The following is a 14,772-nucleotide window of genomic DNA, read 5'->3' on the forward strand; positions in this document are numbered from 1 at the left end:
CTGCAGCCTTGTGAGAGACTGAACAAGAGAGAGTCCCCTAAGCCTAGATTCCTGATCCACACAAACTGAGAGATAATAAATGTCTGTAAGTTCAAGCTGCTAAGTTTTGGGAAAATTTGTTACACAGCAATAGATCATTAACACACCACCTTTCTCGAAAACTGACCCTACCTCCTGTATTCCTTATCCACCCAATTACACAAGTCAAAACTCTCTCCTTCATCTTTTGTATCTAGCTGCTCACCAACCCCTGCTCTGTGTAACTCCTGTACATTCTACCTCCCAAAGAACTTTCTAGAGCCGGCCCATCCTCACTGTTCCTGGCCTCCTTCGGGTCTGCACCAGCTTTCACCTGGGCTAATTTAATAGCTTCCCCATTTGTTTCTTGCTCTCCAACTCACCCCTCTAGTTCATCTGGCACAAGGGGCTGCCAGAATAATTTTTCTAAAATGTAGAGTATTAGCATTCCTCTGCCTAAAATCCCTGCCTGCAGAATGAAGCCCCAGTTCCACGGCATATCCTACAAATTCCTCTACGACTTGACATCGATCTCACACTCCAGCTTTATTTCCTCCCCCTGGCCCAGCACATCTTGGGCTGTAATTGTGCTGAACTATTAGTAGCTAAAGGATGTTTTACTGCTCTCTGCTTTTATAGTCGTCTGTCTGAAAGACAACTGTATTGATGAAATATTTATTGAGCACCTACTAAATAACTAGGTACTGCGCTAGGGACGGGGGGTAGAGCAGTGTATGAGACAAACAATGTTATAATATCTTGCCCTCTCAGAGCTTACATTCTAGGGAAGAGAGAGACCACAGTAAGTTAATAATTAAGGCCACAAAGAGTGTGATATGGTGGGTGGAGGGGAGGGTTGGTGGTTTAGAAGGATGACCAGGGAAGGCCTTGCCATCCCATTTTCTTCGGGCTTCCACAGTTTCTGATGAGAATAACTTTTTCATGATTCTTTTTTCCTCTGAACATAATGTATCTTTTCTCCCTAGCTGCTTTTAAGATTTTTTTTTAATCATTTAATCATTTTTTAATCATTTTTTAATCATTGGTTTTCCACAATTTGCTTATGATAAGCTTTGGGTTGTGTGTGTGTGAGTGTGTCCTCCTTGGAGTTTCTTAAGCTTCTTGGATTGCATTTCTAGTTTGTATCAAATTTGGAAATTTGGGGCCATTTCTGCAAATATCTTTCTGTATTTTCCTTGTCTCTTCTACTCAGGGAACTCCAATTACTCATATGTTAAAATACTTGATATTGTACCATCAGTGAGGGTCTGTTCCCTTATTTTTCCTGTCATTTTCTCTTCTCTCTGTTTCATTTGGGATAGATTCTATGGCTATGTCTTCAAGTTGACTGATCATTTCTTCTGCAGTGTCTAATCTGCTAATCTCCTTCAGAGAAATTTTCATTTCAGATATTGTATTTTCTTCTCTGGAAGTTCCATTGGGTTCTTTTTAATAGCTTCCATCTCTCCTCTTCATTAAGCTCATATTTTCCTTTAAAAACTTGTGCATAGTTAAAATAGCTGTTTTAACATCCTTTTCCTACTAGCTTCATCATTTCTGATAATTGAGTCTTTAGTTTATATTGATTTTCCCCCTCAGTATAGGTTAACTTACCTGCTCTGTGGAATGTCTGGATGCTGGATGCTGGATCCTGGATGCTGGACAGGAATGGATGCTGGCCATTGTGAATGTTATAAAGCTGAGCGTCTGGATTTTGTTTTCCTTTAAAAGGGGGTAGGCCTTTTTGGCAGTTAAGTTATTTGCAGATTAATTTGATACCTCCAGGGCCTACTATTTAAGTTCCATTAAGTTGGGTCTAGAGTAACTTTCATTCCAGGGAAGATTCGGTCCATTAAGGCATAACTTCTCCAGAACCTCCACTGAATGCTTCCAGTGACCACCAAGGACTATCCACACCAGCTACTCAGAGCATGAACATCTCTCCCTGCTCTGTGTGAGCCTGGGAGTTGTTCAGCTGATCAGTTCACCGGTCACTCTTTGCCCAACTTTGTGGACCAACACTCACAGCGGGGATGGCCTAACACTCGGCAGTGACACGGGAATCTCTGCAGGTTCTGGAGCTCTTTTCCTGCTCAGCTCCCTCTGTTTCAGAATTCTGCCCACAGAATTTCAGCCACCTCAGCCTTCCCAAACTTTGATCTCCATCTCTGCAGCTCATTGAGATCACAGGGCTTGGGTTCCTCTTCCCCGTGTCCATGTCCTAGAGATTGCTCCCAGATATAAATTTGTGGCAATGTAGGACTCAACCTCAGTTCCACTCCCCGCTTCCTCAGGGATCACAGTGCCTTGTCCAAAATCGGAAACCCCTTATTTCATGTATATTGTCTAGTATTCTAGTTGTTTTCCACAGGCCATTCAGTCCAGATCTGTTATTCCATCATGACCAGAAGCAAAAGTTTCAGGAGGTGATGCATGAATCAAGGCTGAATGAAGTGAGTGGATATGTCATTTGAAGAGCTAAGGAAGAACATTCCAGGCAGAGGGAACAGCAAGAACCAAGGTCACTTTTGAACAACAGCAAAGAGTGAGCAAGAGGGAGAGTGGTTGGAGATGAGGTCAGATAGGAAGACAAGGAACCGATCGTGTAGCATCTTGTAGGCCATGGTAAGGAGCCAGGATTTTAAGTGCAATGAGAAAGCCATTGGAGAGTTTGCACAAGGGAAGTAATTGGATCTGACATGTTCTAAAAGAATCACTTTGGCTACAGTGAGAAAAACAGGCCATCGGCAGCAAGGGTGGGAAACAGGGCATCAATTAGAAGGCTATTGAGATGGTACAAGTGCATGGTGATGGCTGCCTAGACTGGGACGGTAGCAACAGAGCTGGTTAGGATGTATTTTAAAGTCTATTTGCAAGACTGGTGTATGTAGCGGACCTAGGAAGGAGGGAAGGATGGCTCAGGTTTTGGCTTTGCATCACCGATTGAACGCTGTGCATTTACTGAAATAGGAAAACAACGGCAAACTAGGTGTGGGAGGGAAATCAAGAGTTTGATCTTGGATGTGTTGAGTGTGAGAGTACCACTAGATACCTGAGTAGGAAATGAAAGGAGGCAGCTGGATATACTAGCCACAGGGCTAAGTGAGATCACTTAGGGAGTGCTTGTAGATAAGGGAACTTTCCAAGCTCTGGGTGCTGGGCATCTCCAGCACTGAAGGATCAGGAGGGGCACAGAAGCAGCAGCCAGTAAGGTGGAAGGGAAAGCAGGCCATGATGGGGTCCCTTGCCCCATTCTGCTTGGCAAATTCTGCTTCGCGCCTGAAGCTCCGGCTACAACAGCTCCTCCTCTGGGAAGCCCTCCCTGACTGGGTCAGACAAAGGTAATTACTCCCTTCTCCGTGCTCTCCCAGCATCCTGCAGAGGCCCTCCTCCAGCATTTATGACAAACAGTTGTGATCCCCAGGTGCCAGTCTTCCCCACTAACCTGCGCCCCTGTTAGGGGCAGGGACCGTGCCTTTCCCATGACTGCCTGCCCCACAGCTAGCTCGGTGCTTGTCTCAGTGTGTGCCTGGGGAATATTCCAAAGGAAGAAAAAAGCTTATGTATCAGAAGTGGTCAAGGAAGTCTTTACAGAGAAGGAGGGATTTAAGCAGCACCTTGGTGGGAGCACTGAATTCCAAAAAACAGTGAGACTGGAGAGAGAGCATGCCAGGCCGAGACCGAGGAGGGCAAATGGGCAGGCTCGGGAAAGCACCAACGACGTCTAAGAGACAGGAACTGCTGTGTGTGGCAGGACAGATAAGGAAACCGAGGCGAAGAAAGGTTCACTTGCAAGCTCACCAGCTCACGTGGCTGGGAGGAGGAGCTGGTATTATCTCAACCCAGGGCACCTGAGAGCGAAACCCAAGCCCTTGCGTGGCCACAAGGCTGCTGCTTCATCTTCTTCCCAGGGGCCGTCTGGGGTTAAAGGGGAGCAGGAGATCAAAAGAACGAAGAAGAAAGAGAAGCACCTTAGGCTTCAGGAAAGGTGTCTCCTCCAGACATCTAAAGGAAAGGATCATGAGCCAAGGAGAGAATGAGACACAGAGCTAAAGGAAGATAGCCACGGAGCAATAGAACTGGGAAAGAATGTTCTTGAAAGCGGAGCTGGAAATCTTTCCCCTGCGTGTGTTTTCCTGCCACATGAATCATCTACCCCCACATGGACCTGACTGCCGAAGCCAGGGTCACACTGCTGCCCTCAAGAAGACTGCCGTGAGGATGTGTCGCAGGGGGCTGGCTGAGCGATGGCTGCCGGGGGGGGGGGGGTGGGGGGGGGCAGGCCGCAATGACAGGGCCGCCGTGTTCCTAGGCAACAGATTACAGGAAAGCTGCCCACAGCCTGAGCCGTGCCAGCAGCCTCTCCGGGCCACCACAATTTCCCAAGTAGTTATTGTGGCTATGATTGGAAAGGGGTCACAATCACATGTTTCAGATAAATGTAAGGTCGCTGGCTAGAGTTTATGTCCCGGAATGCGGCAATGTGGGCCCGGCCCAGGCTACAGGCAAAGGGGGCTTCCTGACAAAGAAATCATTTCTTGTAAGTGCACAGAACATTATAGTTTGCAAAGCCCTTTCTACTCTTTATCTCACATGCAATGGACACCAGCCCTGTGAGGAGGCTGAGGAAACAGGCACAGAGAAGTTAAGTGACTTAGGTAAGGTCACACAGCAGCCCCATAGCAGAGCCATGCCCTTTCCCTCAATCTTTGGGTCTCAAGTTACTTCAGGGATCTGAGACCCGAACTAACAAGTGTTTTACCAAGTGATAAGAATAAAGAAACTAAGAGAGGACTCCAAGGGGAAAAAACTAGTATTTTCTCAATCACTGTGAATCTGAAATGCAAGGTAAACCCAATTTCGAACATCTAACACTCCACACCTTGCCAAAGTTTCTCACCCACAGTACTTCTCGCTACTCCTAAGAAGGCGGCTAGGGAAGTGAGTGTGGGTCTGACGGCGTCTGCCCGGGGTCGTACAGCTGCAAAGGGGAAGAGCTCCTCCTTGGAGCGTTGCTTCCAGTCCGGTGCTCATCCCCTGACCCCGGGCCTGGAAGCAGTTAGTGTGGTCAAGCAATGGAAAACAGACACGGGGCTGTGGTTCCATCTGCTAGACGTCATCTGTCCAAACCAGTGGCTCCCTCCCTGTCTGTCCTCCCACTGCCCACAGCTTGGGCCCCTGGCTCCACCCCAATGGCTGCCCCACGCAGCCGTCCACAGTAAGACAGGCAGCGAAACCACACCTTGGCGCTCCCCCCGCACCCTCACTGTGCCAGGGCTCCGTGGCTTGGCTGTGAATGCCGGGCCCACATGATTCTCCTGGAATAGCTGTCACCGTCAAACAGATGTGGCCACACGGTCCCCCAGGATGACCCCTGGCTGCCTCCACGTTGCAACTGTCTCCTTTGCCCTAACCTTTGGATGGCTTGGGATCGGACTTGTTTTCTCTGGTCCCATCTCCAAGTTCTGCCCGCTTACCCTTCCTAATGCCGTACGCTACCTCCCTGAAGGCTGAGCTGGACATCCTACCTGGGAACCAAAGCCTGGGGTCCAAGGGCCTAAGGACAGAACTCTAGATCTACGCCCATCCGTCAGAGTCCCTGCCCCCTGCCTCTCCCCTCCCTTCTTGTTCCATCTGCCTGTTGCTCTCCTGCTACAGTCTTGGATGGAGGACGAGAAACAACCCAAACAAATCGCGTGTATTGATATTGGCATAGACAGCAGTGCACGTGAAATGGGTCCCAACAACCCACCTCAACATGCGGTGGAAAAGAATGTTGAACAAGACTATACACTTGAGAGTAGCGTTTTTTTATAAAGCTCAAAACCAAGCAGAACAAAACAATATACTGTTAGGGATACATTCGTGCGTAAGAAAAGTATTTTTTAAGGCAAGGGAACGATAAACGTAAAATTCCAGACACTATGACCCTGGGGGTGGGTAGGAAAATGGAGGGGGCAAGCACAGTAGCTAGCAAGCGATCTTGGGTAGGGAGGTGGCGTTTGGGATGACGTTTTGTTGCTCTGCTTACAGGTGTGTTTTGTGTGTTCTTTTTATATATTCACCTGCCACAAAGTAATTTTAAAGATTAGAGGGAGAGGGTCCCAGAGGTACTCCTTCTTACCATCTCCTCCCCACTCTGATTATCTGGTGGCAGGAGCCCTGGTATCTACTGAGTGCCTGGGCTGCAGCCTCGCCCCGCGTCATAGCTCTACTGTCCCCCTCTCCCCCCGCCCCCGGCCCCGTGCTCTGGCTCGGGCCGCCATGCTGTGGCCCCGGCCCCATCACTCCCTTGAGGACCATCCTCGCTGATCACCAAGCATAGTGGGCAATTTCAGCTCTGGACTCGTGTGACAGCTCAGTGGCATTTGCCACTGCTGATCCCTGCCTGCTCCTTCTCTAAGCGCGTCTTCCTTGGCACTCAGGGTGCTTCCTCTCCTGATAGCCCTTCTGTGTTCAGGCCCCTTCTTGCTCGCCACCTCTGCTGATCCCTCCCCCACCTGTCCCTTGCCCAAACAGTGGTGCTCACAGGAGTCTTCTGTGGCCCCATCTCCCCTGCAGCCTCACATGGCTTCTGTCATCGTCTGAACGCTGATGAGTTGCCAGCCCAGCCTCGGCATCTCACTCCTGAACTCCAGGCCCAAATGTCCAATTGTCCACTCAAACTCTCCACTTGGATGTCACATAGGCTCTTCAAGGGCATGTTCAAGTCCAGCTCCTGACCTTCCCCACACAAGCCTGGTCCCCCTTCCCGTGGCTTCTACTCATCCATCCAAGTGCCTAAGCCACCTGTGAGTCAGTCTGGTTCTCCCTGTCCCTCACTGCCACCGGCTCGCCGCTCCCTCCAGGCCCACCAGGCACTAGCCCGGCCCGGCCACCTCCTAAATGGATCTCAGATCTCCTCTCCCCACCAGCCCCGAGACCTTCCTAATCCCAGTGAACACTAGCTCTCGCTTGTATGAAAGCAGTCGGTCCACTAGCCACCGCCCTGCTCCCAGCCTTGTCCGATCCTCTCTCCACCATGCAGCTGGTCTGTTCTTTATAACGTGCAAAGCTGAGCCCACCATTCCCCTGTGAACAGCCTCTGTGAGGCCCCCTGCCCTCAGCCTTCCGTGACTCGGCCACTACCTACCTCTCCCGCCTCCTCTTCCCTCATCTCCCTCCAAGCTCTGCCTCAAACCCCACCTTCCAACCACACCGAACCTCTTTCAATTGCTCAAATTACATGACTCCCCTCCACGTTCCCCTGGGGCTGTGAACATGTCCCCCCCAGAACACTGTCTCCCCAGCCCTATCTCTGGCATCATCCAATTACCACTCTTTCTGCGAAGCCTTCCCAGACCACCCTCACTCCCCCCCAGAAAACGTCAGACGGTACCACAGGGTCACAGTGCCCAGTCCATTTCTCCCTCTACTCTAGCCCTTGGGATACTTTATACGAGGTGCTTTTTAAATGATTTGTCTCCCGTATTAGTAAATTCCATGCCTCGGCCAGAGACCTGACTGCGCAGAACAAGGGGCAGTGCCTGGCCCTAGGAAGCGGGTAGTACAACATGCTGGACGAAAGGATGAATAAATAAATGGCAAGCACTGTGCTTGTGTTATTTCATTTAATTCTTACAAGATTCCTTTCAGGGAGGGACGCTTCGTCTCATTTTACAGGTGAGAAAAGGGAAGTAACTTCCCCCAAATCACACAGCTAGCAAACAGAAAGTTGGACCCAGGTTTAACACTAAAGGCCACACCCGCAACCCCCACCCCTGCTCCCCCACCCCGACACCTCGTCCCACAGGAAGCCAGGGAGCCCCCTCCACGGCCCCGTGAGATTTGGAAACTCTGGCTGGGACTGGCAACGGTTACCTGGAAGCACGTGGGCCCCGGCCTCCCTGCGGGGATGTCCGACTGGTAGAAAACTTTGAGCTCTGGAGTCAGGGCAATGACAGTCTTAATCACCAAGGAGATGATATCAGACCACACCTTCTTGATGTCAACACCTTTGGAAGACAACCTACAGAGAATGCTCGAGAAAGTCCTTTTGCTGCCCGTGCTAGTGCTGTCCGAATGGACAAAGTTACCGCTGTGGATGTTCAAGGAATAGTTGGTTAAGTGCATAAAGATGTGGTGTAGATTTTGGGGGCTGGGCTCCTGATAGGGCTCTGTACAAAATCTGGAGAGCCCGTCCTTGGCTATATAAATCTCTAAGGGCTCTAAGGACTTGAGTAAGACATACAGGCGAATGTCAAACTTGAGTTTGTCGATCAGAAGAGGTTTGCAGATGTACTCCTGGACCACCGCCGGCCGGCTCTGGAGCGTCCCTGCCAGGCGGATGTCGCTGGGGTCTTTAATGAGGTAGATGCCATCGCCCTGACAGCCACTGTCAGGTTTCACAATAAAAGTGGGCTTCCAGGAGGGGTCGCCATCTTTCACCATTCGAACCTGGTGGGGAAAAAGGAATGGTTAGCGTCATATTCTTTTCCTCTCTGGACTTGCAAGCAGAGCAGGACCTCAGCAAACGTTTGGTGAAGGAGTGACAAAGGGAGACCTGCCTGGGGGAGTCTTCACGAAGCAGCGGCGGGGATAACACCGGACTAGGTACCAAGATCAAGACCTAAGAACTGTGCTCAGTCTTGTCCTCCAGGAAGGGGACGGGGAGGGCCGTGGGTCTGCCGTCACAGGAGCTAGGTCCAAATCCCGGGTCTTCGTCAGTTATCAGGTCCATTTAACTCATGACATTACGATAACAGTGAGGAGGAGGAGGAGGAGGGGGAGGGAGGAGAAGGATAATGGCCTAGCACCATTTTTTTTTTTAAGATTTTACTTATTTATTTGACAAAGAGAGAGAGAGCACAAGTGGAGGGGAGGCGAGGGGCAGAGGGAGAGGGACAAGCAGACTCCCCACGGAGCGGGGGGCCCAATGCAGGGCTCGATCCCAGGACCCCGAGAGATCATGACCTGAGCCGAAGTCAGACGCTTAACGCTGTACGGCAGTTACGTATGCTGACCCTCACGGAGAGCATGATTCTCTTTTCACAACACAGGGAGCAGAGGGGGCAGAGTGGTTGTGACGAGTGTGGGCTCCATCCTGGCCCTGCTCTTCCTGGATGACCTTGGGCAAGTTACTTAAGTTCTCGGTGACTTCCTCCTCTGTAGAACAGGAGTAAGATTGTTCTGAGGATTAAATGAGATAAGGAATGCAAAGGTCCAGGCACACAGAACCCGACCTGTGAAAGGCAGCCGTGAAGCCGGGCTCTTCCTGTTTCTGAAAGCTGAAGTCACTTGTCAGCTAACTGAGAGGCCGAACTGGGATTGGAATCTCCATCAAGGACTCTAAAGGGTCTGCACCTTCCTCTCTCCAACGGGTCTCTGTTTCCTCCTCTTAAAAATGCGGATCTAGGGGCGCCTGGGTGGGGCAGTCAGTTAAACATGTCTGCCTTTGGCTCAGGTCATGATCCCAGGGTCCTGGGATCGAGTCCCACATCGGGCTCCCTGCTCAGCGGGGAGCCTGCTTCTCCCTCTGCCTGCCATTCCCCGTGCTTGTGAGCTCTCTCTCTCTCTGACAAATAAATAAATAATCTTTTTAAAAAAATAAAAATAAAAATGGGCATCTACAAACCTGCTCTCACTAGGTCACTGTAAAGAGGAGAGAAACTGAGATGTGCAAAGGGCCGAGCAGGAGACGAAATGTGGAGCTAGTTTGGGGAAACGTTCGTGTTATCATTTATCTCTCTTCTTTGGTTCCTCCAGCAGACCGGGCCCATCCTCCTTCGGTCTGTTGAGATCTTTTTTGAAACTAGATTCTGCCATCCATAATATCTACTGTCTTCCCGGCTCCAGGTCAGCAGGACACTCACATAATTACCCGGGGGCACTTGTCCAGTCCAGACAGTCAGTCTGGATCTGCGGGTCTGCATAATTCATGCGCACCCAATTCCCCTGGACACTCGTCAGGTCCTCCGTGCAGCCAAGGAGAGTGCGCGGACTCGGATGGAATGGCAGGTGAGGGGCGGGGAGCTGGAGGAAGCCCGGAGGCAGATGTGAAAGAGGGAGCCAGTCTCTCTGCAGCTTGTGGCTGCAAGAGCTGGAGAGCAGGCTCTGTAACTCAGAGCCATGACGGGGGGGGGGACACACCAAGGAGGTGGCGTGCCCCCCCTCCCGCCCCCACTGGACTCGCCCCGGCCCTCCACCTTTGTGGCCGCAGCTCAGCCCAAGACATCTGCACTCTGGGTTTCACTTATCTCTCTGGCCAGCCGATATTTCTAAGTGAAGCTTTTGCCAATTCCTTGGGCACTATCGGTTACTCCGGGCTTGTAAAAGATCTTTAACAATGGAGAAACACTTAAAACCTTAATAATGGTCCACATCAATTGTTCCCCCTTGTCAGCAGGATTCGGGAATGGAAGTTCACAAGAGATCAATGCAAGCCTCCCAGGGCCCTCCACCGAGCCTTTTTTGCAACTGTGACCTTGACGTTTCTGTAGTTATTTAATATGCATCCAAAGCATGCCTACCTTTGGCCCTTCACAGTAAATATAAGCACGCTGGAGAAATGGCAGTCATGGATCAAGAAGTGAAAAATGTCAAGTTTGCACTGATGGATAATTTTTCCCCCTGGAAAGCTTTTACTATGCTGAAGATACTAACAGTTCAATATATTATGGGGAACAATATTTTCTCCTTTGAATTCAGTGTATATGCCTTAAATAAATTAAACTACATGGTCAATAGTCTCTGTCATTCATTGCATTACTGAATATTTCTTCTGCTCTTCGCCAGGGTAAGACCATACAAATCATGATTATTAATACTAATGGGATCATTGAAATTTTAGAACCGGGAGGATCATCAGAGATCAATGCCGCCCAGTCCTCCCATAATTCAAACTGAGAAGCTGAGGCTCCGAAAGGTGACATGACTTGCCTTGGGTCCCCTAACTGGCTGGTGGGATGGTTCGGAGGAGAAGTAAGGTCATCTGATCTTACCGCAGGTTCTCTATGCCCATTTACCTCTTGTAAGATAAATTAAAGACCTACTTTTCCAGGACAGTAAGGGAAGATTCTCTCACAACAGTGTTGGTATCTCAGCTCTGGGTGCACACTAAGGAGTCTGGCCCCCTGGGCATGGCCTTCTTGGAGCTGTAACCACAGATGCTGAGTTTGCCAGGGCTTCCCCAGTTCCAGAAGCTTCTGACCAGGTTCCTGCTTGTTATAATATAGGTACAATCTATGGGAAAGCCTCAGAGCTTTGAGTTCCCATGGCCACCAGATCCTTCAGTGGCTTCTGTTTTTTTTTTTTAAGATTTTTATTTATTAGAGAGAGAGAGAGAGAGAACACAAGCAGGGAGGAGGGGCCGAGGGAGCAGCAAACGCCCCAGCTGAGCAGGGAGCCCAATGTGGGGCTCGATCCCAGAACCCTGGGATCATGACCTGAGCCGAAGGCAGCCGCTTAACCAACTGAGCCAGGGAGGCGCCCCCAGTGGCTTCTATTTTTAAAAGGGAAAGAGATTTTCCAGAATTCATATTCACCTCTTTTCTGAGGTTTTACTCAAGAGTGACCCTTTCCCCCCAGTTATTAAAGTTAAGAACTAATGCACTGGTTCTTAGCAAGAACACATGAGTTAGAATAAAAATATCGTCTATCTAACTAGGCCCCAGCCCCAGATTTAATTCCAATTTAATAGATCTAGAGACCTAGGCATGTGTACTTTGGAAAAAGCATGAAGGGTGATTCTGATGTTCACTGTGCTTGAGAATCACTGAACTAATGTGCATTAAATAAAAATACAATCGGGGACCAACGTATCAAATGAAGTTTTATGCACTGATGTTAGCCTGAATGGGAGGAAGGCCAGCACGTGGGCTACAGCTGCGGGTATCTCCAGTTTTACCCAAAGCTGCTGTTGGACGTGAAATCCATTATCTTGTAACTATGCACGGATGACTGAAAGAGATGCAAAGAGGATGTGGTGGCCTGATTGCTGGGCACTCATCCGGCCTATTGAAAAATTTATGTGTCTTTTACTGCCCCCTAGTGGATATTTAGGAAACGTGACCGAGAAAGACCCTCCCCCCGCCCCCCCCCCTCAAAATTCCAGCAGTAACCCGCTCTACTAAGATGGTCTTAAAAACTCACGGAACAAAGAGCCCCCTCTGTAGACTGTTAAGGTAAAGTAAGCTCATACTTCGAATTCATCTCTACAAGGCCAGGGTTGGCCGAGGTCACATTCAGTGTTCATGCTCTCCGTGCCTTAAATATATTTCAAGTGTTCTTCCTACTACACAGATGGGACTATCTGTTAAAATTCTTAGTATGTATAAAACTTCTAAAATTATGGGCAGCATGAGTATGAAATCCTGTAAATATATACCACAAAAACACCCGTGACGTTTCTATTCTTCACTGTGCTTGTTTGTATTTTCCCAACTTTTCATTGGGGGAAAAAAAAAAGGTGCGTAGCAGCGGTCGGCAGCAGCCAAGCGCCTCTAAACGTATATAAGGAACACTTGTTGGTGAAAGGATGCTTGTACGTCCACGCTCGGAGCAGCGCGACTCACAGGAGCCCAGCGGTGGGAGCAGCCTGAGTGTCCACCGACAGACGAGTGGGTAAACAAAATGTGCTATCCACGTACAATAGAAGACGATTCAGCCATCAAAAGGAAGCAAGTTCTGACGCCTGCTACCCGGGCGACATTATGCTAAGCGAAATAAGCTGGCGCGCACAAGGACAAAGCCTGAATGGTCGCACTTGATTGAAGCACCCAGAGGAGTCAGAATTCACAGAGACAGAAAGTAGAGCGGTTACCAGAGACACAGAGGAGGGAGAAGTAGAGAGGTGGCGCGTGGGGGCCCGGAGTTCCAGTCTGGGGAGATGGAAAAAGTTCTGGAGACGGAGGCGGCGGGCGCTGCACAAGCGTGAATGAGTTTGATGCCACTCACTGGACACTTAAAAACGGTGGCGATGGCCAGTTTTATGCGAGGCGTGTTTTACCACAATTGTTTTACCTTGTTAAAAATATTTAAAAGAATAAAGAAACTAAATAGCTTTTGGTGAGTTAGAAAGAAAACTGAAGTAAAAAAAAAAAAACAACCAGAAAATGTGGATTCTAGCCTCCATTTAATCAGCTAATTTCTGACTGTGTGACCTTGGGAAAGTCACCTAACCTCTCCTGGGCTTTGTGGTACTCACCTATAAAATAAAGAGGGCACACTAAGGTCCCTGGCTTCTGCCGACTAGCAGGGTCTGAACAATGATTTATCCTGACATCACCGCAGTTGAAGGCTGTGTTACAAACACGAAAGTGACATTAATCAGCGGAGAGTGATGAGTGCATCGGGAGGGTCTGCAAGAGCGGGAGATCTGGATTGGAGATTTACGATGCACTTGAGGCAGTCGGCTGGGCATCTAGGGGAAGCAAGCTAAAATATTTTGAGAGAAATTCAGCAACCGGAATACTAAGCCACAAAACATGATTAGCAACGAGGGGCAGCTAAGAGGACAGTTTCTGAGGAAATACGGTGTCTGCAGTCCCGGGGAGGTCAAAGCCGGTTAGAGCGGTCCTCTGTCGCTCCGGTGGCTCTGCACCCATTCTCAGCAGCCGAGACCCTCGGTGTCGCAGGCACCTCTGGAAGACAAGCCGATGTTACAAAGCGCACGCGTGCAGGGATCAGCCCCTTCCAGCCTCGGTGGACTGAGCCTTGCACCCAGGACAAATCCCTACCCCCGGCATTGCAGGTGACCTCTGAGTCAGCTGAGGAGGATGTAGTCCGCAGTTAGGCTACTGAGGGCCAGACAGGAAGGGGCTGAGTGGGAGGTAGACAGGGGCTTCCAAGAGGGAGAACCAGGCAGGCATCGCGCTGCTGCGGCAGGGTTTATAAAAGCGGGAGAAAGCGGGATATATCGGGGCAACTGCGAACAGTTCGAATGGCTGGAGCGCAGAGAGCAGCGAAGTGGCGGGTGCACTGGGAATCTCACCAGTGAGATCTGCCGGGGCCAGGTACCGACAAGCAGCTTCACATGCGCCCCCGGGGCACTCATACATGTATCATCTCATTTAATCCTCCACAACCCTGTTTTATAGCTCAGGACATGGGGGCCCAGAGATGTTAATTAACTTGCCAAAGGTCACACAGCCACTAGGATGGGGAGCCAGGATTTAAGCACAGGCAGATTCCAGAGCCCCTGTCGATAGTGAATGAGGGAAGGACTGAAGAAGGGGATGGAAGAAGACCATGGCTGGGTGTGAGGTGGGGCCTGACAGGGAAGGGCCCTGAATATCATTTTAGGGAGTTTGGACAAGGTCCTGAAGTGATGGGGAGTCACTGCAGAGCTTTAGAAGGAAACAACTTAATTAGACGTATACTTAGAAATATCCCTCTGGCTGCACAGAAAATGGCCCGGAGGGGGCAGAGGTGGGGGCAGAGAGGAAGAGCCTGAGGCTGAATGGTGGAATGAGGGGGGGAGGAGGCAGGTTTGAGAACATTTTGGAGGTAAAATCAACAGAACTGGGTGACGAGGTGAGGGAGAGAGGAGCACTACTGGGACAGCTCTCAAATACCTAGGGGATGGTGGTTATATTCACAGGGAAGGACAGAGGAAAGAGAAAGATGTCGGGGAGGCCAGGGGGAGAGAGGGGAAGGGGGTAGGGGGGCTAGAGGGCACACAACTGGAGAGGCTCTGCGGCCACTGGAAACGTGCAGCTGGAGCTCGGGAGAGACATCTGGGGCCATCAGGTCCCGGCATGATGGCTACAGCCTCCA

At 50.0% G+C, this 14,772-nt stretch overlaps 1 protein-coding gene across 1 annotated transcript in view; it reads right to left on the reverse strand.

Moving 5' to 3' along the window:
• Positions 1–14,772, reverse strand: part of TTLL11 (tubulin tyrosine ligase like 11) — a 223,063-nt gene that overhangs the window by 126,657 nt on the left and 81,634 nt on the right. The window contains exon 4 of the mRNA XM_026513900.4: positions 7,879–8,454. Within this exon, the coding sequence (XP_026369685.4) occupies positions 7,879–8,454 (576 nt within the window). The remainder of the gene's footprint in view (positions 1–7,878; positions 8,455–14,772) is intronic.

Source organism: Ursus arctos, unplaced genomic scaffold, assembly GCF_023065955.2.
Source record: "Ursus arctos isolate Adak ecotype North America unplaced genomic scaffold, UrsArc2.0 scaffold_18, whole genome shotgun sequence".
Lineage (NCBI taxonomy): Eukaryota > Metazoa > Chordata > Mammalia > Carnivora > Ursidae > Ursus > Ursus arctos.